Here is a 26,822-nt window from a genome sequence, read left to right as displayed (position 1 = left end):
GATCAAACAAAGTAAACTTTCAAAGTACACAACTAAAAGAATGTATAAAATGAGCCGGTTTAACTTTTTAATTATCAATATCGGATTGAATGAAATTCGATTTAAATTTTTAAAATAGTATAAAAATTATGAACCTTTTAAAATTTAATTCAATTTTAAATTGAATTTTTATACAATATGATTTGAATTGAGTTTTATTGATACAGGTCAATTCATTAATTTTTAAATTTAAATTTTTTATTTTTTATATATTATTTTAATATAATTTTTAATACATTTAAATAAATTAAGATATAAAATAATCATTTTTATTTTATAAAAATTTAAAATATATATAAATTAATAAAAATATGTCATTTGATTTAATTATTTTTTATTTTTTATTTTTCAATTCAAAATTTAATTTAAATTTAATATATATTTAATATTTAAATTTAGTTCAAATCAAATATTAAAAAGCTAATTCAAACCAAACAAAACGATACAATTACAAAATCACTTTCGATTTTCTAAAGTTTTCGTCTCACCCTTATTTTTAACCTTTTAGTCACTTCTGTGGATATAGTCATAAACCCCACCCTCCCAAGGCTCTTGGGTTGTGGCGGCTACCCCTTCTCCACGGCCCACGCCTTTAAATCAAGTTTTTCCACTCTAGGGTTTCCTTTTTTCCTTCTTCTTATTCTTTCTCTCTCTAAATCTCTTACTTTTGCTCTCTAAATCTACACCCTTTATCTGTGATCATGGCCACCTCTGATCGTATCCTTTCTAACTTTATTCCTCTGGGCATGCCTTGTTTTTGTAGATTTGTAGATAAATATTTTTGTGGGTTTTACTGAGGTTTATTTAAAAGTTTTTTTTTTTTTTTTTTACTATTGGTTTATGCTAAATTTCTTTTTTTTTTTATGGATTTCGATTTGATGGTTCTTAAAGTTCTTGAATTTGAATGTCTTTTATCTTTGGATCTTTACTTTTGAAACTTTTCTGTGATTTTCTAGATGGGTTTTAGTATGTGTACTGAAAAGTTTTTTTTTTTTTAATTGGTTGATGCTTAATTCCTGTAATCTTGGCTCAAAGTTTTCATCTTTTATGGATTTGGGTATGGTGGTTTGTGGAAGCTTATGAATTTGAATGTGCTTTTATCTTTGGATCTTTGATTGTTGCTATTTGTATATAGAGATAAATTTATTGGGTGGTTTATGTGATATTGATATCTTGAATCTATGGTTTTGTTGGTTGCTTTAAATGATATGCCTTTGATATATTTTAACTTTTTTAGAGTTTAATTTTGAAGTTATCGGTTTTGTTTTTATCCTTTACTTCTACAATCACAGAAGTTGCAGATTCACTGGAGAACTTGTCTCTGGATTCACAAGCCAAGACCACAAAAATTCCCGATCCTGTCAAAAAGGTAGTACTTAGATTATCACTCTTGATTTAGTCAGAAGGCTAATGCTTTCTTGAAGTTCCACTGAAACTTATCATTGACAATCTGGTTTTAGCATAATGGTCTGACTAACATTTTCATTTTGATGGATATTGGATTTGGAATTTGAGTTTTTGTCTTGCTGTTATTTGGAAGATGGAGACATGATTAATTGTTAACCTGTCAATTTGCTTGGATCTACACTGGTTGCACGTTTGGGCTGATTTTTTGTATTTGATAAGCTTAATGTCTATTGACAGGATTTTTACAGTGATAATGGCTCTTACATGTACCAGCAAACTTATGGTTATATGCCATATGGGGCGTATTCCATTCCCAGTTCACCTCTTCCTCCTATGGTACATGATGGTCAGCTGCATGCGCTGCAAGAATACTATTATCCAAGTCCTTATTACCAACCACCTCTGCAAACTAGTCAAGTCAATGCTTCTCAAGTGGAGGTTTCAACTTTCGGTATAGCTGATCAAGCTTCCTTATCCATTGAAAAAAATAAAGGAAATTTCAGCACCATAGCAAGTGGTGGGGGTTTGAGTGGTAATAATGGGTCAGGGTCAATAAAATCTACTTTCAAGAACTCCCCTCTGAATCCCAATGCTTCCTATAAAAGAGTAGGCTTCCCAACAGGTAATCTTGCCCAAGGTTATCAGGATCTAAGATTTAGCTATGATGGGATCCAGTCAACAATTCCTTGGTTAGATATGTCAATGTCTTCTAATGGGCAATCCGAATATACTGCAAATGATGGATTCTCTTCTTATGCAAATAACCATTCATCTGGAAGGAATCAGAACCTTCATCCCTTCCCTCATGTCATGGTATGTTCAAACTGCTTTGTTACATAGATTGAATCCCTGCATTATGGATATCTGGATTCTAACCCGCACACGTGCACAAACTCAGATACAAAGTTGCATAAGTTGATTGATAGAGGTACTAGGTAGATAGATATAAGATTTTGTTGCTTTCATTGTTGGTTGGCCTAATTGGTCTTATGGTCTGAATGCAGAATATGCACAATGCAAGAGCACCATCAGGTGTAGCCCAATCATTTGGGTACATGAACCACATGTACCCTAACAACATGACCTACGGTCAATATGGAAATGCCAATAGAGGTGGTTCTGGTTTCGGATCATATGGCTATGATGCCCGGAGGAAGGGATTAGGGTGGTATAATGGTGGTAACAACAACAAATCTAGGGGTGATGGTTATGGAAAAGAGAATATTGATGGTTTAAGTGAGCTGAACAAAGGACCTAGAGTAAAAGGGCATAAGAACAAGGATGGTTTTGGAACTGCAAGAACAGCTGTCAAAGATCAAAACCTTCCATTGACTGAGAGCAATAAGGAGAATAGTGTTTCTGTTATTCCAGATATGGAGCAGTATAATAAAGAAGATTTTCCTGAGAGTTATTCAGATGCAAAGTTTTTTGTTATTAAATCCTATAGTGAGGATGATGTCCACAAAAGCATCAAATACAATGTGTGGGCTAGTACATCTAATGGCAACAAGAAACTTGATGCAGCATTCCGTGAGGCCAAGGAGAAGCCTGATGGGTGTCCTGTATTTCTATTGTTCTCAGTGAGTATGATTAACATGTATCTACTTCTTGATTTACTGAGTATATGATTGGCTTGATTTTTACTAACCTGCACCTTGTCCAGGTTAATACCAGTGGACAATTTGTTGGATTAGCAGAGATGGTCGGCCAAGTTGATTTTAACAAAACTGTAGAATACTGGCAACAAGACAAGTGGACTGGTTGCTTCCCTGTGAAGTGGCACATCATTAAGGATGTGCCAAACGCTTCACTGAGGCACATAACACTTAAGAACAATGAGAACAAACCTGTCACCAATAGTAGGGACACACAGGAGGTATTCTCTCTATATGTTTATGAGCATGTGTTTTATTTCTCCTTTTGGTGATTTTCATCCTTCTCATTGTAAAATGGTTTGTGCTGCCGTAGGTTAATTTTGAGCTGGGGATTCAAATTCTCAAAATTTTTAAGGATCATTCCAGTAAGACTTGCATTCTGGATGATTTTGAATTTTATGAGGCTCGTCAAAAGACAATCCAAGAGAAAAAGGCCAAGCATCAGCTGATACAAAAACAGGTACAATCGACTCGTATTTAAATCTTGTGCCTGAATCTTGTTTCTTTCCCCGCTTATAAAGATGTTTATCATATAGATATCGAATCTTAAGATGGCTTGCATAAACTGTTTAAATATTGACTACTTTCTATTCTTCCTAAACAGATTTCAATTGGGGAGCGTAATGATGATGTTGTGACTGATAACAAAGAAAATGCAGCTATAGCAAAGCAGACATTGGAAAAATCTGTAGAGGCAGCCTTGATAGAACCAACCTTTGCATCAACAGCAGAACTAGTAAAGGCAAATGGAGATGTGAAACCCATAGGAGAGAAGGGATCAGTTGCTGCAACTGAAGATGGGCCTACAAAATCAGTTTGCGTCATGAGTGCTTGCTAATTGGCTTCTTAGATATGGAATAGGATTGTAATTTTGGTTGGTTATTAACAAGTTAGCTAATTCTTTTCTTATATTTTGAGTCTCTTTAATTAGCTGGGACTGGTCTATAGCTTATTCCTTAGGAGGTAGCACCTTTCAGAATTTCCTTACAGCAAAGTAGCTGGCATAGTGAGACAGAATGCAACTATTCAATAGCCTCTTGAGGATTTTTTTTTTTTTTTTTTGTCATCTGTTTTCCCTTTTTAATGAGAAAGAGTTGAGGAAGAAGAAAAATGCCTAAGGAGAAAAATGCTACTCCTATTTGGATCTTGCATTTGATGAAGACATGGTTTTTGTGTTTTACTTAAAATTTCTAGTATATGGAAATAAAAGAGCAGTATTAGAGACATTGTGCTATTCTTGTTCTCTATCTTTAATTTATGGGGTGTAATAAATTCGTTTCTATGTGTGAAAAAATGTTTTAATTCCTTTTTCGCACACAACAGGCACTGCTGCTCTTGTCAGGCAATATGCAGGGACAGTTGTATCGTACCTGGAGCTGCAGTCAATGAAATTGAGTTGGCTAGAAGATTGAAATAATTCTCCTTTAAGAAAACAGGGTGATCTATTAATTCGCTCTGCTTTTACTTATTGCATGATTATGTGTTTCACTTGCATGAATGGCATATGAGAATATTTGTGCCTTAATAGCAGTTTACCTGCCTAACCATTATGTCTTTAGAGAAACACTTTTTAATCTTATAAAGGGATTGTTCTGGATATGTGTCAATTGAAGCAATGTTTGCATTATTGTTTTATATTACTTATCAATGTCTCACATTTGTCATGTAGATTTTGATCTCTGTTTCTCCTATAGATTTTGGAATTTATGGTAGATCTATAAGTACTAGATGAGGCTATTAATATTAAAATGGGATATTTTGCAGATTGTACCAGTATGCCATTGCCAAGTTCGCTGAAAGTTTTGAAATGGTACCAAGAACCCTGGCAGAGAATGCTGGAGTCAATCCAATTGATATCATATCCAAGTTGTTTAAGAAACATGCACCTGGAAATAGCAAAGTGGGCGTCGACTTGGGGGTAGGTGACTCTGATGTTGGTGTTTGCAAGGATGTCTCAACCATGAACATTTGGGATCTCCATATTACCAAGTTGCTATTTACATCTTCTGAAAATTAATCTTTCTTGCTTATGAGTATTATACTTTTGTGGAAAATCAACCTTTATTACTTTAATCGTAAACGTCTCACAAATGTACAATCATCGACGTCTTCTCTTGTGATTTTTTTCTTTTGGCAGGTTTTTTGCTCTCAAATATGCTGCAGATTCAGCCTGCACTGTGCTACGAGCAGATCAGGTAATTAACTTGAAACAGAAAGGTTGAAAAAGGAAATAAAACCGTATTTATTGCTTAGATTAACACTTATATATTCCTTTTGAAAATTTTCTTTCACCCAAGCTCACTATGCCATCCATTCAATGTTGTAGATTATCATGGCAAAACCAGCTGGAGGTCAAACAAGGAGAGATCAGCCTGAAGGAATGGATGAAGACCAAGTCTTTTGCAGCATGATCGATTGCCTTTCTCTTGTATCACTTGAAAGAAAAATTTTGCTTGTGTTTGAGAATTTTATGATAGGTGGTGATGATTTGTGTTTTTAGTTATATCAATAAACAATATGGGCTAAGAACTGAAATGCAGAGTTAATGAGCATATTTGACACTAGGAACTGAATATTCTTGATGCGAAACCAAATCAGATATGATATTCTATGAATATTTTGTACATATGAAAAAGTATAGTTGGATAAAAGAGAAAAAGTGCCAGAAGACCGAGCTATCACTGGTTTCCACAATAGAGATAAAAAATAGTGTTCTACATTTCTTGATCCTGTAAAGAAAAGATAGTAGCTCTGACTCCCCGTGTTCAACAGAAAATGCAACATCAGATTACTAAATTAATAAGTCGCCTAAGAAAATAGGGAAACTGAGTCGCCTGACAATCCCAGAAAATATGAAAACCGTTAATAATAGCTAATGTCAATAATTGGGACGATGATGAGACGATCTCGACATCAAGCACATAAACAGAAGAGATAGAAAGAGAAAGAGAGCCACCAAATCTTATGACTTATGAGAAGCTTTACTCCTGTTAAATTCATTAAACAGCCAACTAAATCACTTTGTTCATTGATGGAAGTAACGAATATCGGTACATCAACGGAAGAGAGAGAGGGAGCCACCAAACTTACTCCTGTTAAATTCAATCAACAGCCAACTAATCAACAGCGAACTAATTACTTCGTTCATTAATGGAAGTAACAATTATTGTTACATCAACAGAAGAGAGAGAAAGAGAAAGAGCCACCAAACTTAACCCTGTTAAATTCATTAAACAGCCAACTGATCACTTTGTTCATTAATGGAAGTAACAAATATTGTTACACAAAAGGACATTGTAGCGACCTAGTTTCCAACATTCTTCCTAATTCCTTCTAACAGTATTCCTAATTCACTAGGATTGAAAGAGTTTGATACAACATAACGAGTGAATTATGTTGGAACAACGTAGAAGCTTTCATCCTGAACTTCAGTCCACAACAATGAAGTCAGAACTGCAACTATAACGAACAAGAGGCCAAAAAACATTTTAGAAGCTTTCTTCTTACGAACTTTCACATTGTGAAACTCTTGAGTTTCAGTTTTATTCACTGGAACTGCCTCATGAGACCCTTGGACATGAACATCAGCAGGACTGTCATCAGTTGATGACACAGATTCAGAGATACCTTGAAAAGCCTCACCATCATTACACAAATGTCCATTCCCTTTGACCTCATAGATCATACCATGCCGAAAACTGTTGTGGTTTGTGGTTGGGCCCCATCCAAATTTCTCAGAGGATGGACTTCTGAACCTTCTGGATTGTTTCTCACAGTAATCTGAGTTCAAATCAGTAGGATCCTGAAGAGAGTGGATTAGCTTCCTTGGAGTTGTAAAGAGGTTGTCTACATTAATCCGAGAACGTGACCTCTGAAGCACAACAAATAACAAGGCATTATAGACTATAGAGTGATAATATCAACACAACTAAATATAGATAATTTAGAGCATCTTACCTGTGGACTGGGAGTAGCACTTCTTGGTAGCTCATATCTAGGACTTCTATGCAAGAATCCTGCAAATTCCTCCTTGAACTCTGATTCATGATTGCTAAGTTCATGATGATGAGAAGGTGAATCACATATGGAACGTCCCTGAGCCACCGCAGAGAACAAACCATCCTTGAGAGATACATCTACACCTCCGTTGTCATATCTCCAAAGCTTCCGATTCACACTCCTTTGATCATATTCCATGTTGCTAGAAATTTGAGTCATTGAAACTGGTGACTCAAGCAAAGAATCATATTCCATAAAGGAATCAAGTGTCTGTGATTCAGGTGAAGCAGTTGCAGGAGATCTATCTTCAGTAGGGACTGAGTTCCTTGTACGACTGTGGTGGTCTCTCCTACCAAAATTTGACCCAGTAACTGAACCACAACTATTCTCAAATTTTGACCCTTTCTCCTGTGCTATTTTCTTTGCAGTTTGTGAAGCTTCATAAGCAGCCCCCTTTACATAAGCCATCTGATCAGATTGACACTTCTCCATCTCTTCCATAATCAACTCCACCTCTGAGAATATGCTCCTAGGATCCAAACACTTCATCAAGAAATTTATCATTTGTATTGCTGAAAATCGTTTCTGAGAATTACCTTCTGTAAGCCCAGCATTTGATATTCTCAAGCCAGATTTTATTAACAATCTAGCATATGCTTCGACAATCAGAGCATTATGCTTTGCTAAGGCCATCACCAGGCCCATATGTGCATTAGTCTGAGTGCACTTCTCCTCTAAAGCCCCAGCCACATTTTGACAAACCTTGTTCACCATCTCATCAGAAGCAAACCGCCAATTATCCGATTCCACAAGGGCTTTCAAACAAAGCGCAGCCCCTGAACTCAAGCTTTCTTGGGAACCCAAAAGAGATTCTGAAAGAGGCTCACAAAGTGAGTGAATTATATACCTCTTCTTATCTTCTGGAGTGGTTGGATCAATCCCATATCTCGCAATTGCAGGTACCACTTTTGAACATGCCTGTTGAAGAGGGAAAGATCCTGCACTTGAAGCTAGCGTCTTGACAATAGTTGACATGATACTATCAATCTGAGGAACAATCTTCACACCATGGACGCGAGCAAGAACCTCATAGAGTGAAATGGTGTATTCGCCAGACACACACCCGGTTTCTTTAGTCTCAGAAACTTGAGCAAGAAACACCGGTATTGCCTTTGAATCCAAGTCTCTCACATATGATTTCAGAGCTTTCATTGCTGATTTTCGACTATCAGCATCTTTGTCAAGATTGGCTAATTCTCTCCGCAATATTGGGCTAAGATTTCTACCCATCATTTACCTGAAAACACAGAACAAGATAAGTCATTTACATGCTTGAGTGTTTTATGCAAACAAATGCAATAGTTTTCTTCAAATGGTCCTAAATAAAAGGTTTGCTATTTGAAATCAGCTATCTTTAACACCCTGATTCAGTATTGAGGAAGCTGAGAAAAAGACAACAAACCAGAAATTTACATTCATTTCATATCTAATAACCAGTTGAATAAGCCAGCTTTATAAAAAAAAACAAATAAATAATAAAAAAGGAAGAAACCTAAGTTCAAAGTTGCAATATTTGATTTCTTTTCCTATAATTTTCCTATGAACCTAAAACAAAATTAAACCTTTCTTGATCCGGAAATTAACAGGGGTATTTCATCCTAAAAAAAATAACAGATATGAAAAAAGTGAAATTTAAAGAGAAAAATCACAAAACAAGAACCATAAATTAGAAAAGCCTCTTCCTTTCTATGTGTAAAATTAAAATAAAAAGGAAAAATTTTATTGAGCAAAATGGATATTTATAAAAATGTAAACACTACAAATAATTCAAAATCAAATAAAAAAAAAAAAAGCAAACTTTGCTATGTTATAAAACAATTAAAAAGAAACAAAATTTATGAAAGCAGTGATTCAAATTTTTCTCTAAAACTACAAAAAATGAACTAAAATTGCTATAAAAAAAACAAAAAAAAAACCCCAACCTTTCAATTTTTTCTCACTTTTCTCAGTCTTCTTCTTCAACTGGCAAAGTACTTGTCTTTCTAACCATAAACCAATATAAAAAAATTTTGACTCTTTAACCAAATGGAAGAACTTTCTTAATCTTGGAACTAGTAAAAACAAAACCAAGAATTAAAAAAGATTTCCTTCTTGGGTTTTTAATAAAAATTTTTGGGTTTTTTCCCTTTCTTTTAATTTCTTTGGATTTTTTTTTTTTGTTTGCATCAATAGCTCCGTATATTAAGGGCTGTCTGATCGAGGAATTTCCCTTTTTACATTGAAATTCAAATCTTTCTTCAAAATACCACCGCTGTCCCTCTTGTTGTGGGTCCTACTGTTAATAGTCATATTTGACGGTTTTGCCCTTTGAAGATCTTACGGACACAGATTACAATAGATGTGTCCAAACCTACAGTTCACTTTTGTCCTTTTTCTCTTTTTTAATATTAAAAAAAACAACTGCCATAATTTTAATCACAATTATTATTATAATAATCATTTTTTTTCAAATACCATCTTAATCCTTGACAAAATCAATTTGATTGTGATTATTTAACTTATTTTATTCATATTTTTAATTTTTAATAATAAATATATATATATATATATATATATATATAAAGGCTGAACTCTGTGGCCTTATATAGATTAATGAAGTGGCAGTCATTGGATCCAGTGCCTCATCCGGTTGGGTTTTGTCTTAGGACAAGGGTAGTTCCGTCATTTAAATTATTGTACTTTCAGGGGCCCAAAATCTTTGCGTTCCCGCCCTCGGATTCTAGTTCTTCACATATTCAGAAGAGACTTATCTATTATCAGACATCAGCAAAGGGTCAAGCATATGATTCTTCTTTTAGCCACAGGCACAGATGGAAGAATTCGAATTTTAAATTTTTTAATTTTTTTTAACGAAAATTTGTTGAAAAGTGGAAATTTTCAAATTTTTGTTAAAAATCATCGAGTTGACTACTGTCATCGTAAAATGGTATATATATATATATTGAATAGTTAACAACTTACATAAATAATTTCTTCTTTTATTCTCAATTTAGGATTTTTTTATATAAAAAAATTATTGGATTTTGAGTCTTTAACACCCATATAAAGTACGGTGGCCCTGACTTCATTTTAAGAAAAGTAAGAACCGTTTAATCGGTCATTGAACCCAAAATAGAAACAGACTTAAAGACCTGAATCATTTGAATGTACCTTACCAGACCAAGTTGGTTGCAGGTTTTAGTGGAACATGTTTCTGAGCAGTTGAGACAGGTCGAGACTTTATTCCCTTAGGTAAACAGTTAAAGGCAATGAATCAGAAGTTCCATGTTTATTATCAAATTTATGTATTCATAACCACCGATTGAATACTTTAGAAGAGAAGCTTTGGTCCTTGATCGACTCTCTTCCCTTTTCATCTGACAATCAAAATAATGGAAGTTCAAGCTCTTCAACATCTGATCATATACAATCCATCAAAAGTTAGATTTCTGAGCATTTACTTTCAAGAATCTGAAGTTTTGTTCAAAATTGAATGGTTCAAAGCTCTGTAACAAAACCTATCTCCATTGATCGAATTACAAATACACTACTTCCTAAATTCTGAAAAGATGCTGAAACATTTCAAATCATTCAAAACATATATATATCATTATTGACATTGTGGAAGCAGCCTACAGGTTGGGCAGTACCACTTTCCCTTGAATCTTGTCTCTGGCGTCAGCCCGACACATGCGTAATGGAACCATTCACCTCCTTGGCACTGAAGGAATAGAAACGTTAAATAATAAGTAGAAACCAAATTGTTAATAGTTCTTGTGTCAAATAATGATGAATAAATAGCTATCAAAATTTTGGGGGCCACAGGGGAGCTTTCAGAAAATCATGCATTCCAGCAAGTGTTCGTGCTACATATGCACACTAGTCCAACCCCACATTATCAGTTAATTCTTTTTCATAATCCATATTGCGACACTTGGATGTGATTAACATGAGAAACTTTGATAACTAGCAGTTAAATACATAGAAGCCAAGTGAGAAATACAGATAGTACTAGTCAATATTACAAAAGAAGACACAAGGAAAGAACTTACATTTTCATTGTCACAGGCAATCATATCACCAAATGACACCTAAATAAGTTATAAAACAATCCGTCAGATTTGAACCAAAGGTTTTAAATCAAAGAAGCAATGAAAAAGTATTTAGATCAATAATTAAATCTACAAAATGAAAAAAGGCAGAACCTGATGGCAGACGCAATAAGTAGGTTCATTTGGATCAATGGGTTGATCAACCTCAAGAGGAGCAGCAAAATCCTTTTTATGGCTTCCTGGAGGAGGCATGAGTTCGAAATCCCTATCACGCTCTCGATCCCAATCTCTATCCCTGTAATCCAGCCTTTTTGATTGAGGTGTTCCATAAAAGTACTTGCGTTTCTCAAGCTTAGGAAGAACAATAGGTAACGGAGGAAGAATGGCAGGCTCATCTGGTGGAATTTTTCCTTCTGATAAATTTGCAGGAAGAAAGAGCATGGTGAGAAATTGATAATCACCTGAGGCAGTATTTTATCCATCAAAGACGCTCAATTTTGACTGCAATTACAGTACCTTGCTTTAGATCTTCCGCAAAGTAGGTCAAATCCTCATCAAGACGTTTTACATGGCTATCTATCTGAAATAAGTTTCAAGTATTAGACTTTTATGGCTTTAATTATAATAAGATTCACAAAATACAGCAGCTTGTGAAGCTGCACATAAAGACTAACCCAGACCAATGGCTTTAGACTACATTGCATCCATAAATGTGGCTGAGCAAGATGTAAAAATCTATTTTTTTTTTCTTATAGACGGGAAGTAATCATGAAAAACCATCTAGTTAGTCATAAACAAATTGAATTACTTCTGGAACTATGCCTTTTCTTAGCTTGAACCAGATTTCTAGTGCTCTTCACTCTTCAGTCAAACATTATAGTGAGGGGTAAAAGCACTTAGATGCTATGCCATGCAAACAATTGTTTGGAGTTTGTAACCAGTTAGGACTTGAATTCAGATATGCTAGTTAAAATGGTGCACAGGATTGGCAATTTCATGGCTTTCTACACTATCATTCCATAACAAACCTCAATCACTAGATAATCATCACAAAGCAAAGCACGCTCAATCACAAACACCTACAAACAAACAAACAAAACTCACCAAATCATAAGCTTGCCGTGCCAACAAAACCTTCTCAGTGCACAAACTCAACGCATTTTCTTGACTTGCCTCTATATCCTTCCTCATTTTCTCAATTGTTTCCTCATCTTCGTGACTGTTATTCATATAACTATTTCCATTCCCTCTTTTCGCTGCCAATCCTAAACAATACTCAGTTTGCTGCCTCGTATGATTAATCATAGCTTCCAAGAAGAAAAAAAAGAAACTTTTAATCAAAATCCCCAAATTTAAAAACCCTAATGTTCGGAAACCAAAATTTTAATAGGTTTACATTGGGACCGTTCATCGAGTTCTCGAATTGTATTGAGGAGTCTCTGAAGCTCAGCTGGCAATGTGCTTGCATCTATAGAAATTAAAAAAAAAAGTTGAAACTTTAAAATAAACATGAAATTCAAACTCGAAATTAAATTTTTAAAAAATAAAATTTAAGCAATTCGAGATTGAAACCTACACTCCAGATAATCGTCGACGTAAACGCCCGTTCTTGCGATTGCCATTTTTGGTGAGGGATTTGGGGTTTTAGGGTTTTGCTTCGAGAGATCCTGCGAATTTCTTTTTTAGGTTTTTGGGAGGGGATTAAACAAGAAGGAGGACCTAAAACGAGGTCGTTTTAGCTGGGCAGATTAAAATGAGGTTTTTGACCGTTGCGAAGGCGGGGAATTTCGTTAGAAATTAACCGAATTACTACTATTTTCTTAACCTATCCCCAAAATGAAATTTCATTAAAACAAAGCTTTAACCCATCCGAATGTTTGGGTCGGTTAAGGTTTCGGGTCAAAGACCAGAGAGTGAGGGAGTGAGAGATGTAAGAGTTTGATACCGAGATGATCTCGCTGGGTAAAATTCTAAAATTACAAAAGAAAAAAAAATTAAGAATAGACATTAGAAATGGTTTCAGTATTTACATTTTAACATTTAAATATTTATTTAAATAATCGATAAAAATAATTTTAGTGAGATTGATAATAATGATAACAGTGAATTTAATCGCTATGATAGTAAGATTAAAATTTATGATGAAATATGTATTTTGATTAAAACACGAGAATAATGATGAGATAAATTATAAAAAAATAAAAAAATAATTATTAAAAATATTAAATTAAAATTTATATATAATAAAAAATTTAAATTATTTGATATTTATAAAATTAATAAATGATTAAAAATTATTTTTATGTCGAATAATATATTTTTAAAATTGATAATAATATATTTATATCAAATAAATTTTAATAAAATAATATTAAACAAGTAAAATATAAAACATTAATTAATTTAAATATAAATACAAAATAAAAAGATGATGGTATTATAGTAAATGGTCTAGTTCAGCAGCTTACTGTATCATTTTTTATTGGAGAAAAATTTTTATTGGTGAGGAGCTTAATCACATTGCATTGGTAGACATCGGAACGAAATGAAATGGTGTGATTGCATCAAAAAAGTAAAAATTATCCTGCACTAATGCTATGAGTGAATCCAAATGAAGTCTAAGTCAGAGACCGGTCAAGATAATGAATAAGAAAGAGATAATAGGAAAGTAGAAAAAGTAAGATGAAAAAATAATATTTGGATAGTATTATCTATACTTAGAGTTGGTATTAGATCGGATTCGAGGCGAGTTTTGCTCTCCCCGAATCCGATCTAATTTTATATATTATCAAATTCAAATTTTATTTTATTTGAATTTTTTTTATTTTTTTATATTCGAATTCGATTTCGATCCGATATTATATAAATCGTATTCGATCTGATTCGACCCGAAATTAATAAAATATTATTTTTTAAATATAAATATTTAAAAATATCATTATATATAAATAAAAAATTAAATAATTAATTAAAAAATAATTTTTTATATAATATCATGTTGGATCGGGTCAAATTTGCCTGAAACCGAAATCAAATCTGACTCCGATTATTTCATAATCTTATCCAACCCGAAATCCGAATTTCAAAAAAAAAAAATCGACCCAAGGATCGGATCGAATCAAAACCCATCAAGAATGAGTTAAATTACCGATCTTATCTATACTTACAAGATAAATGGTTTAAGACAACTTAAATTATCCAATACTAATTTTAATACAGAAGATAATTCATAGATCCGAACTTAATTAAATATTAATTATTTATACAAAATATTATAAATTTATGTTAAAAAGTTTTAAACTTATAAATTAATTAAGTAATTAAGCTTACGTGAATTCATGAATTCAAATCAATTTGACGCATTAATTTAATTAAAAAATTTAAAATATCTCTCATCAATTAATTTTCTTTAACGAGGGAAAATGTTCATTTTATCTTTTGAACATAAAAATACCGTTAACAAATTGCATATAAACTAATTATAATATATTTATAATTTATTAATTCAATTAAAATATTTTTTATAATTATTTATAAAATTTAATAAACCAATAAAAATCGACTATATTTACATTGTTTATCTAACATTCTATTCATCAGTCATTACACCTTAAAATGAGGGCATCAGGGGTATAAGACTATAAGAAAAAAAGATTGGAAAGTTACAAAAAAGGCTGAAGGGCGCTAAATTATCATTATGTTGACACATATCAAAATATATTTATAAAAATGGAAGTGCAAATCATGGTGTAAATGATACATTAGTACTCGTAAATTATTCAAGTTCGATTCGAAAAAAACTCGAATTCGGTTCGATTATTATCGAGTCAAACTCGAGCTCGAGTAGCTTAGCTTATCGATCGAGCCGAATTCAAGTATTCTTATATCCGGTTCAAGTAGCTCGTGAGCCTAATCGAGTTTTTATATTTAAATATATTTAAATTATTTTAATTAATAAAATATTTCGAATTCGAGTTTGAGTTCAAGCATAAATAATCGAACTCTTATCGAGTTACGAATCGAGCTTATTTTTACATATTAATCGAGCTTAATCGAGCGAGCCCGAGTAGCTTGAATTCGATCACAAATCGAGCTCAAACTTAAAAAATAAAATTCAATCGAATTCAAATCAAGTATGGAGCCATAAGTTGTGAACCGAGCTCGAGCTCGAATTTCTCACTATATCGACTCGACTCGATTCGATTACACCTGCAAACAACTTATTCTAAAATTTTCTTCGCCCATTACTCAATTTTCAAAATGTTTGGTCTATAATTTCCTTTAGAAATTTGCAGATTTTGGACCCCAAAACTTGCCTCTTATGGCGTTGAGAACCCAATCTATGCCTCTTACGTCTCTTTTACACTACATCATAAGTCTTGTTTTTTTTTGGCACGCGCGGTGGAGATTACAATGCTAGAAAACGTATTGTAAGAACTCTTGTCGCCATTCATTTAGAATGGAAACAAATTAAACCACAAGAAAGACACTAAACATCAAGTGATTGTTGGACACTTTGTGAGTGTGTTTCAATGAGTTATTGACTTATTGTTAAAAGAAGTTCCTTTTGAAGCATGATGCAAGCCAAGATGGCTTCTTAAGTGGCTTTGTTTTGGTCTGTTATCAATCTAATTTCGAGATGCCTCTGTCTGGCCTTTAAACCTGCATAGGATATCGATCGGGAATCTTTAAGGGGACATATATAGCCATGTCGTGGAAAATTTCATTTGATTCACATGTATGTATGCAGGCTGTTGATTTTAGTGGCTTGCATGCTAAAACTCATCCTTAAAAAGACGTCTTTGCAGTTGACTAACCCACCATTGAGTTTCATGATTCATACTTCACCACTTCAGGTCACTGATCTTGGGATTTACCATACAGTCACTGGTTTTTACAGATAATCCTGTGCTTTCCCGATGATGGTGCCGAAATTTTGAGGGAAGTTAACGTTCTGATATAAGGATAAAACTGATTAACATCATACTAGTAATGTAATATCATATTTGAATAAGAAAAATCAAACATTTGCATGAGGAAATTCCTTGTTTACCAATTTTATATTCATTTGTATTATTAATGTTCCATGTTTTCTCGAAAAAAAAAAAAAGGAAATTCTGTTCAAATACAATAACTTGAAATCTAACAACAGCAGCTAGCCATCCTTCCTTCTTACCCATTTTTTTACTTAAAAAAGGCTCGTTCATGGAGCCTAAATTTGGGAGCATATTTCTTTCTTAAACCTTGCATTATCCCTCAAATATTCAAGACAATTTGTCACTTTATTTGAGATATTATCCACACTTGAACGATGAACTCCATGGTGTGTAACCAACAAACCTAGCAAGATTTGGTTAAGGCACATGTTTTCAAGTCCATGACCATGAATCTGTCGTAGCTAGGTATGACAATTGATTTTGATAAATTTTGCTCGTTTTAATTTAAGATAATATTTTTTTTTAAGATAAAAAATAATTCGATACGATTATTCATGATTAGATATAACAATTGATTTTGATAAATTTTGCCTTTCTTAATACAAATTTTTTTTTCAAAGATAAAAAATAATTAGATGCGGTTGGTAACCTTAATTGAGACATATAAATAAAGATTGTTTATATCATTTGTAAAGGTGATGATGCGACTACAACTATTTAAAAATTATTCATTCACCAATATTACTCTTCATAATGATATACAAATTACTTAAAATTTTATTTCTATTTAATTATTCATCACCATTTTAATGCTTATATACAAAAAGAAAAAAAATGACTTTGTTAAATTAAAAACTTAATTAATAATTTTTTATATATATTAAAACTATTGGGGGTATTTCCAAATTTTGTCTTTATCTAATTTTTTTTCCTTGAACAATCTTAAAGGTGTATTGCCAATGCTTGATGTATTTAATTTTTTTATGAATAATTTTAAGAGCGTATTTCTTCACTTTAACCTAATATAATTAAGATTGTGGGATCAAACTTTGGTTAACAAGAAAAACAAAACTTTTTTTTAATAAATTGGATTAAATCCAAAATACACCATGTTTTAGGAGTCCAAACCTCAAAGCCCAAAAGAAAAAAAAAAGCCCACAATCAAAGTAATATTTGAAAATAGTATTACAACGAAAGGAAAATACTACTACCCTGCCTTAGAAAAAGAATATCCCAATTTGGAAGTGTAGCCGTGGAGGCATTTGAATGATCGTTTTTCCATTTTAGCGACAACCCAAAGGCCAAAACAAGTCTATCTCTTAAAACAGAAAAAAAATTTGTGAAAAAATCAATAAATTTTAGTTGTTTTATTTGAATGAAATTAAAACAAAAGAAGGGTTTTTTTGTTTTAGGTTCTTTTGGTTTTGGGTGTGTTTTCTTAAACCCCACCCTCAGAAGGCTTCTTGGGTTTTGGCGGCTATCCCTTCTCCACGCCTTTCTTCCTTTCTCTTCCTTAACTTTCCAACACTAGGGTTTTATTTTTCCTCCTCCTCCTCTCTCTCTCTATATCTCTTACTTTCTCTCTCTAAATCAACACCCTTGATCTTTGATCATGGCCAGTTCTGATCGTATCCTTACTAACTTTACTCCTCTGGGTATGCTCTGATTTTGTAGATAAACATTTTGTTTTTTTTTCTATTGGTTTTTGGTAATTTTCTTTTAGTTCTTAAGGATTTGCCTTTTTTCTAAGGTGTTAACTCATTAATATTTGTTTTTTGGGAATAATCTTTAATGGTTTTACTGAGGTTTATTCAAAAGTTTGGTTTTTTTTTTTTTTTTTCTGTTGGTTTATGGTAAATTTCTTTTTTTCTTTTTTTTTTTTTTATGGATTTGGGTTTGATGGATCTTAAAACTCATGACTTTGAATGTATTTTGTCTTTGGATCTTTACTTTTGAAAATTTTCTGTGATTATCTAGATTGGTTTTAGTAGGGTTTACCGAAAATTTTTTTTTAACTGGTTGATGCTTAATTTCTTTACTCTTAGCTCAAAATTTTCATCTTTTATAGATTTGAGTATGATGGTTTGTGAAGCTTATGAATTTGAATCTGTTTTTATCTTTGGATCTTTGATTGTTGCTATTTGTGTATAGAGATAAATTTATTGGGTGGTTTATGTGATATTGATAGCTTGAAGTTATGGTTTTGTTGGTTCCTTTAAGTAATATGTTTTGGATATATTTGAACTTTTGTAGAGATTAATTTTTAAATTCTTGATTTTGTTTTTATCCTTTACTTCTACAATCACAGAAATTGCAGATTCACTGGAGAACTTGTCTCTGGATTCACAAGCCAAGACCACAAAAGTTCCTGAGCCTGTCAAGAAGGTAGTACTTAGACCTTGAGATCCTGATTTCATGTTCCTGTCTTGATAAAAGTTTTACTTTTTATTAGTTAGATTAGTTGGTTATTGATTTTATTAGATTCTTTGCAATTTGAGCTGTGAATTTCGAGTTGGCTGCTTGGTTAATTGAATAACCGAGTTATTGTCAACAACCTTCTTTGTGTGGGTAAAGACGGGTGCTATTATCCCATTAGTTAGATTAGTTGGTTTTGATTTTATTAGATTCTTTGCAATTTGAGCCGTGAATTTCAAGTTGGCTGCTTGATTAATTGAATAACCGAGTTATTATCAACAACCCTCTTTGTGTGGGTAAAGACGGGTGCTAGTATCCCACTGTGTGCCATTAACTCAAGATTATAATGTTCATAAGTGGTAATGAGAATAATGCAAAATCTTTGAGAGATAAATGATATCTGTTGTAGTGATTATCACTGTTGATTTTATGATTTAGGCAGAAGGCTAATACTCTCTTGAAGTTGCTCTGAAACTTATCATTGACAATTTGGTTTTTGTGTAATGGTCCGACTGACATGTAGGTGATATGGAGTTTTTATAATGATCTCGCTAACATTTTCATTTTGAAGGATTTTGGATTTGAAATTTTTGTGCTGGTCTGCTTTGTGATCTACACCGGTTGCATGTTAGACTGAGCATATATTTAATAAGCTTAATGTCTATTGACAGGATTTTTATAGTGATAATGGCTCTTACATGTACCAGCAAACTTATGGTTATATGCCATATGGGACGTATTCTATTCCTAGTCCACCTCTTCCTGCTATGGGACATGATGGTCAGCTACATGCACTGCAAGAATACTATTATCCAAGTCCTTATTACCAAACACCTCTGCAAACTGGTCAAGCCAATGCTTCTCAAGTGGAGGCTTCAACTTTTGGTTTAGCTGATCAAGTTTCCTTATCCATTGAGACAAATAAAGGAAATTCGAGCACCATAGCTGGTGATGGGGGTTTGAGCAGTAATAACGGGTCAGGGTCATTAAAATCAACTTTCAATAGCTCCTCTCTAAATCCCAATGCATTCTATAGAGGAGGAGGCTTGCCAACAGGTAATCTATCTCAAGGTTATCAGGATCCAAGATTTAGTTATGATGGGATTCAATCACCTATTCCTTGGTTAGATATGTCGATGTCTTCTAATGGGCAATCCAAACATACTGCAAATAGTGGGTTCTCTTCATATACAAACAACCTCTCATCTGGCAGGAATCATAACCTTCATCCCTTCCCACATGTCATGGTATGTTCAAACTTCTTTGTTACTTGGATTGAGTCCCTGCTTTATAGATATCTGCATTTTAGCCTACACACATGCACGAACACAGATACAAAATCGCATAAGTAGATTGATAAACGTACTTGGTAGATATAAGATTTTCTTGTTGCACTTCTTTCATTGTTGATTGAATTGTTCTAATGATCTGAATGCAGAACATGCACAATGCACGACCATCATCAGGTTTAGCCCAAGCATTTGGATATATGAACCCCATGTACCCTAACAACATGACCTACGGTCATTATGGAAACAACATCAGAGGTGGTTCTGGTTTTGGATCATATGGCTATGATGGCCGGAAGAAAGGACTGGGGTGGTATAATGTTAACAACAATAAATCTAAGTTTCATGGCTATGGAAAAGAGAATGTGGATGGTTTAAATGAGCTGAACAAAGGACCTAGAGTAAAAGGGTATAAGAATCAGGATGGTTTTGGAACTGTAACACTAGCTGTCAAAGATCAGAACCTTCTACCGACTAAGAGCAATAAGGAGAATAGTGTTTCTGTTGTTCCAGATATGGAGCAGTATAATAAAGAAGATTTTCCTGGGAGTTATTCAGATGCAAAATTATTTGTCATTAAATCCTATAGTGAGGATGACGTCCACAAAAGCATCAAATACAATGTGTGGACCAGTACATCTAATGGAAACAAGAAACTTGATGCCGCATACCGTGAGGCCAAGGAGAAGCCTGATGGGTGTCCTGTATTTCTATTGTTCTCAGTGAGTATGATTAACATTAGTATCTGCTGTCTTGATTTACTGAGTATATGATTTGCTTGATTTTTACTAAGCCTGCACTTTTTCCAGGTTAATACCAGTGGACAGTTTGTTGGATTAGCAGAGATGGTGGGCCCAGTTGATTTTAACAAATCTGTAGAATACTGGCAGCAAGACAAGTGGACTGGTTGCTTCCCTGTGAAGTGGCACATCATTAAGGATGTGCCAAACACTTCATTGAGGCACATAATACTTAAGAACAATGAGAACAAGCCTGTCACTAATAGTAGGGACACCCAGGAGGTAGTCTCTCTCCCTCTCTCTCTCTCTCTCTGTGTGTATATTTTTGTGAGTGTGTTTTATTAACCCTTTTGTGATTTTCATCTTTCTCATTGTAAAATGGTTGGTGGCTGCTGTAGGTTAATTTTGAGCAGGGGATTCATATTCTTAAAATCTTCAAGGATCATTCCAGTAAGACATGCATTCTTGATGATTTTGAATTTTATGAGGCTCGACAAACGATAATCCAAGAGAAAAAGGCTAAGCATCAGCTGTCACAAAAACGGGTATGTCTGACTCTTACTTTAATCTTGTGCCTGAAATTTGTTTTTTCCTCATTTATAAAAGATGTTTTCCATACCTTTTACTTTAACAGAATCTGATAGATGGCTTGCATAAACTGTTTAAATATTAATTACTTTATATTCTTCCTAAACAGGTTTTGAATGGGGAGTCTAATGATGATGTTGTAACTGATAACAAAGAAATTTCGGCAATAGCAAAGGAGACTTCGGAAAAATCTGTAGGGGCTGCCCTGATAGAAGAACCAATGATTGCATCATCCGCAGAGGTAGTAAAGGCGAATGGAGATGTGAAACCCATAGAAGAGAACGGATCAGTTGCTGCAACCGAAGATGGCCCTGCAAAATCAGTTTGCATCACGAATGCTCGGTAATGAGCTTCTTAGATTTGGAATAGGATTGTACTTTTGGTTGGTTAGTAACAAGTTAGATAATCTATATCAGTCATTTTGAGTCTAATTTTATTAGCTGGGTCTGGTCCATAGCTTCAGTGTTATATCATTTATCCATAGGCAGAATAATGTAAACTGCTCAATAGCTTTTTAAGCTTTATTTTTTGGTCATTTTCGTCTGTTGTCATTTGTTTTTGTTAATGAGAAAGAGTTGAGGATAAAAAAAATTGCCCGAGGAGAAAAATATTACTCCTATTTGCATCTTTTGCATTTGATGATTACTTAAAATTTCTAGTACAAGGAAGTAAAAAAGCAGTATTGGAGTCATTGTGCTGTTCTTGTTCTCAATCTTTGATTCATGGGGTGTAATAAATTCATTTTATGTGTGAGAAAAATGTTTAAATTTGTAGCCATTGCTTCAAAGAATAGCAAAGTAATGTGTAGTTCAATTTGTTCTAATAGCATTTAACCATTAAAGAAAATATCACAAACAATAATAAAATTTATTCATATTCCGATTTGATTATATTTTGAATTTAAAAAATAACTTTAATAATGCACTCTTTAAAGCTATTATATTACCATAATCATGAATAAGATTATTAATTATTATATTTATTATAAAATTATTATAAATAATATATTAACTAATTTTTGCAATATGCTTTTTCTAATATGTCTTAAGGCTATTTGTTAACAAAATCCCTAATTTTTTGTTATTTACAGAAATATCCAAATTCGATATTTTATTTTAATTCTCACCTTTTTTGCATTGACATGAGACAAATTTCTCAAATTTAAAATATTCTATTTAGGAACTTTTAAATTTAAGTTAAAAATAAGTAAAATTTTACCCATGATAGTAATTCCACAATTTTGTCAAATATTAATAAATTCTTTAAAAAATTGTATCTAATTATAATTATCCATTTTAGGTGAATCTTATGTGATAAAATCAAAGAAAGTAAATAATTATCAATACTTATTATTATATGAGAAAAAAAACTAATGTACAAAAATTAAAAAGAAAATTATCCGTTTCACGCGCATCGCAGGCGCGTAAAGGGGTTCTTCTAGGGCTTTCTGGGATAAATACTCGCTCACACTCGAGACTCTGCTCTTCCCCTCTTCTTCAAAACCAAAAGAGTTTCAATCTTTTTCTCCATTTCTCCAATTTCTAGGGTTAGGTTAGGGTATTACTCTCTCTTGCTCTTCTTTGGCTAAGGTTCGAGTAAAAAGGAAGGAAGGAAGAACAAAAATGGGTTTCTCAATGCATCCGTACGGCATACAATCGATGCTTAAGGAAGGCCACAAACATCTCTCAGGTCTCGACGAAGCTGTTCTCAAAAACATCGATGCTTGTAAGCAACTCTCCACCATTACCCGCACCTCCCTCGGCCCCAACGGTACCTCGCTCTTTCCTTCTCTCTATTCGCTTTCTTTTGTTGTTGTTGTGATTTGAAATCTGGATCAACTGTTCTTTTCTAATGCCATCATTTGCTTTAATTTATTGATCTATTGTGTTTCTTCAGGTATGAATAAGATGGTCATTAATCATTTAGACAAGCTCTTTGTTACCAATGATGCTGCTACTATTGTCAATGAGCTTGAGGTTCAGCATCCGGCAGCCAAGATTTTAGTTCTAGCTGGTAAGGCTCAGCAAGAGGAAATCGGTGATGGGGCTAATCTGACGATTTCGTTTGCCGGAGAGCTTCTTCAAAATGCTGAGGAGCTTATTAGGACCGGTTTGCACCCGAGTGAGATCATCAGTGGGTATACTAAAGCAAGTAGCAAGGTTTGTACTATGCTTTTTCCGAGTAACTTAAATGACAAAAGCAGTGTTAATTGTCGATGATAAAATGTTGTGATTTGTCGTTCTGTTTTAATCTTTTAATATTTGTAGGCAATTGAGGCAGTGGTAATTATCGATGATAAAATGTTGTGATTTGTCGTTCTGTTTTTAATCTTTTAATATTTGTAGGCAATTGAGATTTTGGAGGAACTGGTAGAGAAAGGTTCTGAAAATATGGATGTTCGGAATAAAGAGCAAGTTGTTACTCGAATGAAAGCTGCTGTTGCTAGCAAACAATATGGACAGGAAGACATTTTATGTTCACTTATAGCTGATGTAATTTGCTACTTTTATTCCTTTTGTTTATTGCTAATCAATTATTCTACTGGCATTTTGATAGATATCATGACCTCTTATTTTTTTATTTTGCATCATAGGCATGCATCCAGGTCTGCCCCAAGAACCCTTCAAATTTTGATGTCGATAATGTCCGTGTTGCAAAGCTTGTTGGAGGAGGTTTGCATAATTGTACAGTAGTTCGAGGTATGGTTTTAAAAGGTGATGCTGTGGGAAGTATAAAACATATGGAGAAGGCAAAGGTACAAATTTATTTTTCTCTCTTTCCATTTCTAATTGATTAAGTATTACAAAAGTTTCTCTATAATTGTTGATGGCAGAGTTAAAAGTCTTTGTTGCTTTCTGAACTGTACCTTTATATTCATTTTGTCTTAGGTGGCTGTGTTTGCCAGTGGTGTCGATACATCTGCTACTGAAACAAAAGGAACTGTATTAATTCATTCTGCTGAGCAGGTGAATTCCTCATCGTTTTATTTTTAAAATCTATGAGATTTTTGGGAAATATATATATATATATATATAGATTTATTTAGGTATGCTAGATCTTTCACTTTGTTCCCAGTGTGGTGATTATTTATCTATTATGATTGTCTAATTGTCCGTTAAGTAAATTGGCATTGGTGGCTTTAGTTGGTTAAATATGTTTAAATGTGGAAGGTTTTTGTGTGGTGTTTTCCTGTAGCTAGAGAATTATGCAAAAACTGAAGAAGCTAAGGTTGAGGAGCTCATCAAAGCAGTTGCTGATTCTGGTGCCAAAGTTATTGTCAGTGGAGGAGCTGTTGGCGAAATGGCATTGCATTTCTGTGAACGTTACAAGTATATTAAATTTCCTTTTCATATTCTAATTATGCTATTTGTTCTATTCTAATTATGCTATTTGTTCTTTTCTTGTCTTGAATAAGGTTGGATATGTGCATATTTAGGTATTTGATTGATATTTATGCTATGATGTTGAATATGAAGTGACAGATTGGCCAATTTTGAGATTCATAAATATTTCGATTTGGAGCTTTTGCATTGTTGTTCAACATTTCTAACTTGGAATCTTTTTTCTTGCAGGTTAATGGTCTTGAAAATCAGCTCAAAATTTGAACTAAGACGATTTTGCCGCACGACAGGCACTGCTGCTCTTGTGAGCATTCTATCTACCTTATTTTAAAAGAAAAAGATCATATCGCTTGGTTTTTAATATAATGAGCCTTTAATTCTTCCGACAGTTGAAGCTCAGCCAACCAAAGGCAGATGATTTGGGATTTATTGATTCAGTTTCAGTTGAGGAAATTGGTGGTTCTCGGGTATGTTTTACGATGTTGCTTTTGTCATATTTGGCACCTTGTCTTTTGCTCACTTTATTTTGCGTTGCCTTTTGAATGTAGGTCACTGTTGTGAGAAGTGAAGAAGGTGGTAACAGGGTTGCCACTGTGGTTCTGCGAGGAAGTACTGATAGTATATTGGATGATCTTGAAAGAGCCATTGATGATGGAGTGAACACATATAAGGTGCTTTTTCCTGAATTTTCTTCTTTGTTTCTTTGTATTCTTCGAAGTGTTTGTAGTTTCTCCTGTATAAGCCTTATGTAGTTCTGTTCTTCTCGCCTGCCTAGACAGTCTTCTTTTTTATGTGATGTAAATTTCAAGGTAAGTATCATTATCAAATTCTTAATGCCCATTTTTTTTGGTTAGGCAATGTGCAGGGACAGTCGTATGGTACCTGGAGCTGCAGCTACTGAAATTGAGTTGGCTAGAAGATTAAAAGAATTCTCCTTTAAGGAAACAGGGTGATCTATTATTTCCCTCGTCTTTTACTTCCTTATTGCAAAGTATCATTCTGCATGATTGTTTGTTTCACTTGCATGAATGGTATATGAGAATACTTGTGCCTTGATGGCAGTCTACCTGCCTAAACACTATGTCATTTGGGCATAGTAGGTAACACATTTTAATCCTATACATGGGCTGCGCTAGATATATGCCAAATTAAGCAACTTTTGCATTGTTGACTGTCAAGTTTACTTTACATTACTTCTTTATATCTTGTATATGTCATGTATATTTTGATCTCTCCGTTCGCAGTCTCCTATACATTTTGAAATTTATATTACATTAGATAAATTACAAGAAGAGGCTATTAATGTTAACATGGGATATTTTGCAGATTGGATCAGTATGCCATTGCTAAGTTTGCTGAAAGTTTTGAAATGGTACCAAGAACCCTGGCAGAGAATGCTGGTCTCAATCCAATGGATATCATATCTAAGCTGTATGAGAAACATGCATCTGGAAATACCAATGTAGGTATTGACTTGGAGGGAGGTGACTCTGAGGATGGGGTTTGCAAGGATGTCTCAATCATGAACATTTGGGATCTCTATGTTGCTAAGTAAGTTGCTATTTACATCTTCTGAAAATTAATCTTTCTTGCTTATGAGTTTATTAATCTTGTATGGAAAATTAACCTTTGATACTTTAAGCGTCAACGTATCATAAAAAGTTCAATCATTGACATATTTTCTTGTGATTTTTTTGGCAGGTTTTTTGCTCTCAAATATGCTGCAGATGCTGCCTGCACTGTGCTCCGAGTAGATCAGGTAATTAACTTGAAATCAGTACGCTTGTAAATGGAAGTAACACTGTATTTGTGGCTTAGAATCACATTTATGTTTTCCTTTTGAAAATTTTCTTTTTCTAAGCCATTCATTCAATGTTGTAGATTATCATGGCAAAACCAGCTGGAGGTCCAGCAAAGAGAGATCAGCCTGCAGGAATGGATGAGGACTAAGTCTTGTGCAGCATGATCAATTACCTTTCTCTTGTATCTCACTGGCCTGTTTCCGGACTTTGCTTAGGGATCTTTTGTTTTCTTTTGAGATGCTAAAACACTTTAGCTTGAAAAAAGAAAATTTTGCTTGTGTTTGAAAATTTTATGGTGGATGTTGTTGGTGGTGATCTGTGTTTCACGTGTATCAATTCTGTAATCTTCCGACAGTAAATTCGATGGATGTTACCACTCTTGGCAATTGGCATTTGGTTAGTCTCGTGTTCTCATATCAAGATTGTTTTTTCCCTTTATTCAGAATTCAGATTCACCCATCAAAGGAAGTATAAAAATTTGCTAAAAAATGATAATCAATAACAATACGAATTTTCTTT

General features: G+C 33.6%; 5 protein-coding genes and 1 pseudogene across 10 annotated transcripts; 4 read left to right on the top strand and 2 right to left on the bottom strand.

The window, feature by feature from the left end:
* The first annotated feature begins 593 nt into the window (after window positions 1–593).
* Window positions 594–4,335, top strand: LOC111277241 (YTH domain-containing protein ECT3-like). Its single transcript, XM_022863541.2, has 7 exons — window positions 594–756; window positions 1,332–1,408; window positions 1,684–2,259; window positions 2,451–3,026; window positions 3,110–3,322; window positions 3,415–3,561; window positions 3,706–4,335. Exons 1-7 carry the CDS (start codon window positions 741–743, stop codon window positions 3,937–3,939), a joined length of 1,839 nt encoding a protein of 612 aa, XP_022719276.2. The 5' UTR covers window positions 594–740; the 3' UTR covers window positions 3,940–4,335.
* LOC111277246 (T-complex protein 1 subunit theta-like) lies at window positions 4,309–5,665 on the top strand (annotated as a pseudogene). Its single transcript, XR_016343733.1, has 4 exons — window positions 4,309–4,538; window positions 4,866–5,090; window positions 5,239–5,296; window positions 5,428–5,665. The product of XR_016343733.1 is annotated as a T-complex protein 1 subunit theta-like (transcript).
* A 656-nt stretch (window positions 5,666–6,321) lies between these two features.
* LOC111277242 (protein SINE1-like) lies at window positions 6,322–9,336 on the bottom strand. Of its 2 annotated transcripts, XM_022863543.2 has the most exons (3): window positions 9,083–9,336; window positions 7,059–8,397; window positions 6,322–6,972 (listed from the first exon to the last, which is right to left on the bottom strand). In XM_022863543.2, exons 2-3 carry the CDS (start codon window positions 8,391–8,393, stop codon window positions 6,493–6,495), a joined length of 1,815 nt encoding a protein of 604 aa, XP_022719278.2. In that variant the 5' UTR covers window positions 8,394–8,397; window positions 9,083–9,336; the 3' UTR covers window positions 6,322–6,492. The 2 variants fall into 2 exon arrangements, with proteins under 2 accessions (XP_022719278.2, XP_089620192.1); XM_089764066.1 differs by lacking the exon at window positions 9,083–9,336 and having other exon boundaries at window positions 7,059–8,530.
* A 1,226-nt stretch (window positions 9,337–10,562) lies between these two features.
* On the bottom strand, window positions 10,563–12,927 carry ING2 (PHD finger protein-like protein). The gene is made up of 7 exons (XM_022863548.2): window positions 12,768–12,927; window positions 12,588–12,659; window positions 12,296–12,498; window positions 11,708–11,771; window positions 11,345–11,604; window positions 11,192–11,230; window positions 10,563–10,860 (listed from the first exon to the last, which is right to left on the bottom strand). The coding sequence occupies exons 1-7, from the start codon at window positions 12,811–12,813 to the stop codon at window positions 10,750–10,752; spliced, it is 795 nt and encodes a 264-aa protein (XP_022719283.2). The 5' UTR covers window positions 12,814–12,927; the 3' UTR covers window positions 10,563–10,749.
* Window positions 12,928–17,593: 4,666 nt separating this feature from the next.
* LOC111277240 (YTH domain-containing protein ECT3-like) lies at window positions 17,594–21,851 on the top strand. 4 transcript variants are annotated; one of them, XM_022863534.2, is made up of 7 exons: window positions 17,594–17,783; window positions 18,437–18,513; window positions 19,215–19,790; window positions 19,982–20,554; window positions 20,642–20,854; window positions 20,971–21,117; window positions 21,270–21,851. In XM_022863534.2, exons 1-7 carry the CDS (start codon window positions 17,741–17,743, stop codon window positions 21,504–21,506), a joined length of 1,866 nt encoding a protein of 621 aa, XP_022719269.2. In that variant the 5' UTR covers window positions 17,594–17,740; the 3' UTR covers window positions 21,507–21,851. The 4 variants fall into 4 exon arrangements, with proteins under 4 accessions (XP_022719269.2, XP_022719274.2, XP_022719270.2 ...); XM_022863539.2 differs by having other exon boundaries at window positions 17,594–17,756; window positions 19,251–19,790; window positions 21,270–21,785; XM_022863535.2 differs by having other exon boundaries at window positions 17,594–17,756; window positions 21,270–21,785.
* A 714-nt stretch (window positions 21,852–22,565) lies between these two features.
* LOC111277243 (T-complex protein 1 subunit theta-like) lies at window positions 22,566–26,717 on the top strand. Its single transcript, XM_022863547.2, has 13 exons — window positions 22,566–22,930; window positions 23,057–23,319; window positions 23,506–23,652; window positions 23,754–23,915; window positions 24,049–24,126; window positions 24,356–24,489; window positions 24,733–24,805; window positions 24,891–24,968; window positions 25,050–25,172; window positions 25,356–25,450; window positions 25,828–26,052; window positions 26,203–26,260; window positions 26,383–26,717. The coding sequence occupies exons 1-13, from the start codon at window positions 22,783–22,785 to the stop codon at window positions 26,449–26,451; spliced, it is 1,653 nt and encodes a 550-aa protein (XP_022719282.2). The 5' UTR covers window positions 22,566–22,782; the 3' UTR covers window positions 26,452–26,717.
* The last annotated feature ends 105 nt before the right edge of the window (window positions 26,718–26,822 follow it).

Source organism: Durio zibethinus, chromosome 7, assembly GCF_047325235.1.
Source record: "Durio zibethinus cultivar Kanyao isolate XHJ-2024 chromosome 7, ASM4732523v1, whole genome shotgun sequence".
NCBI lineage: Eukaryota > Viridiplantae > Streptophyta > Magnoliopsida > Malvales > Malvaceae > Durio > Durio zibethinus.
Note: the sequence above shows the minus strand (reverse complement) of the source record. Positions and strands in the feature narration are given on the sequence as shown.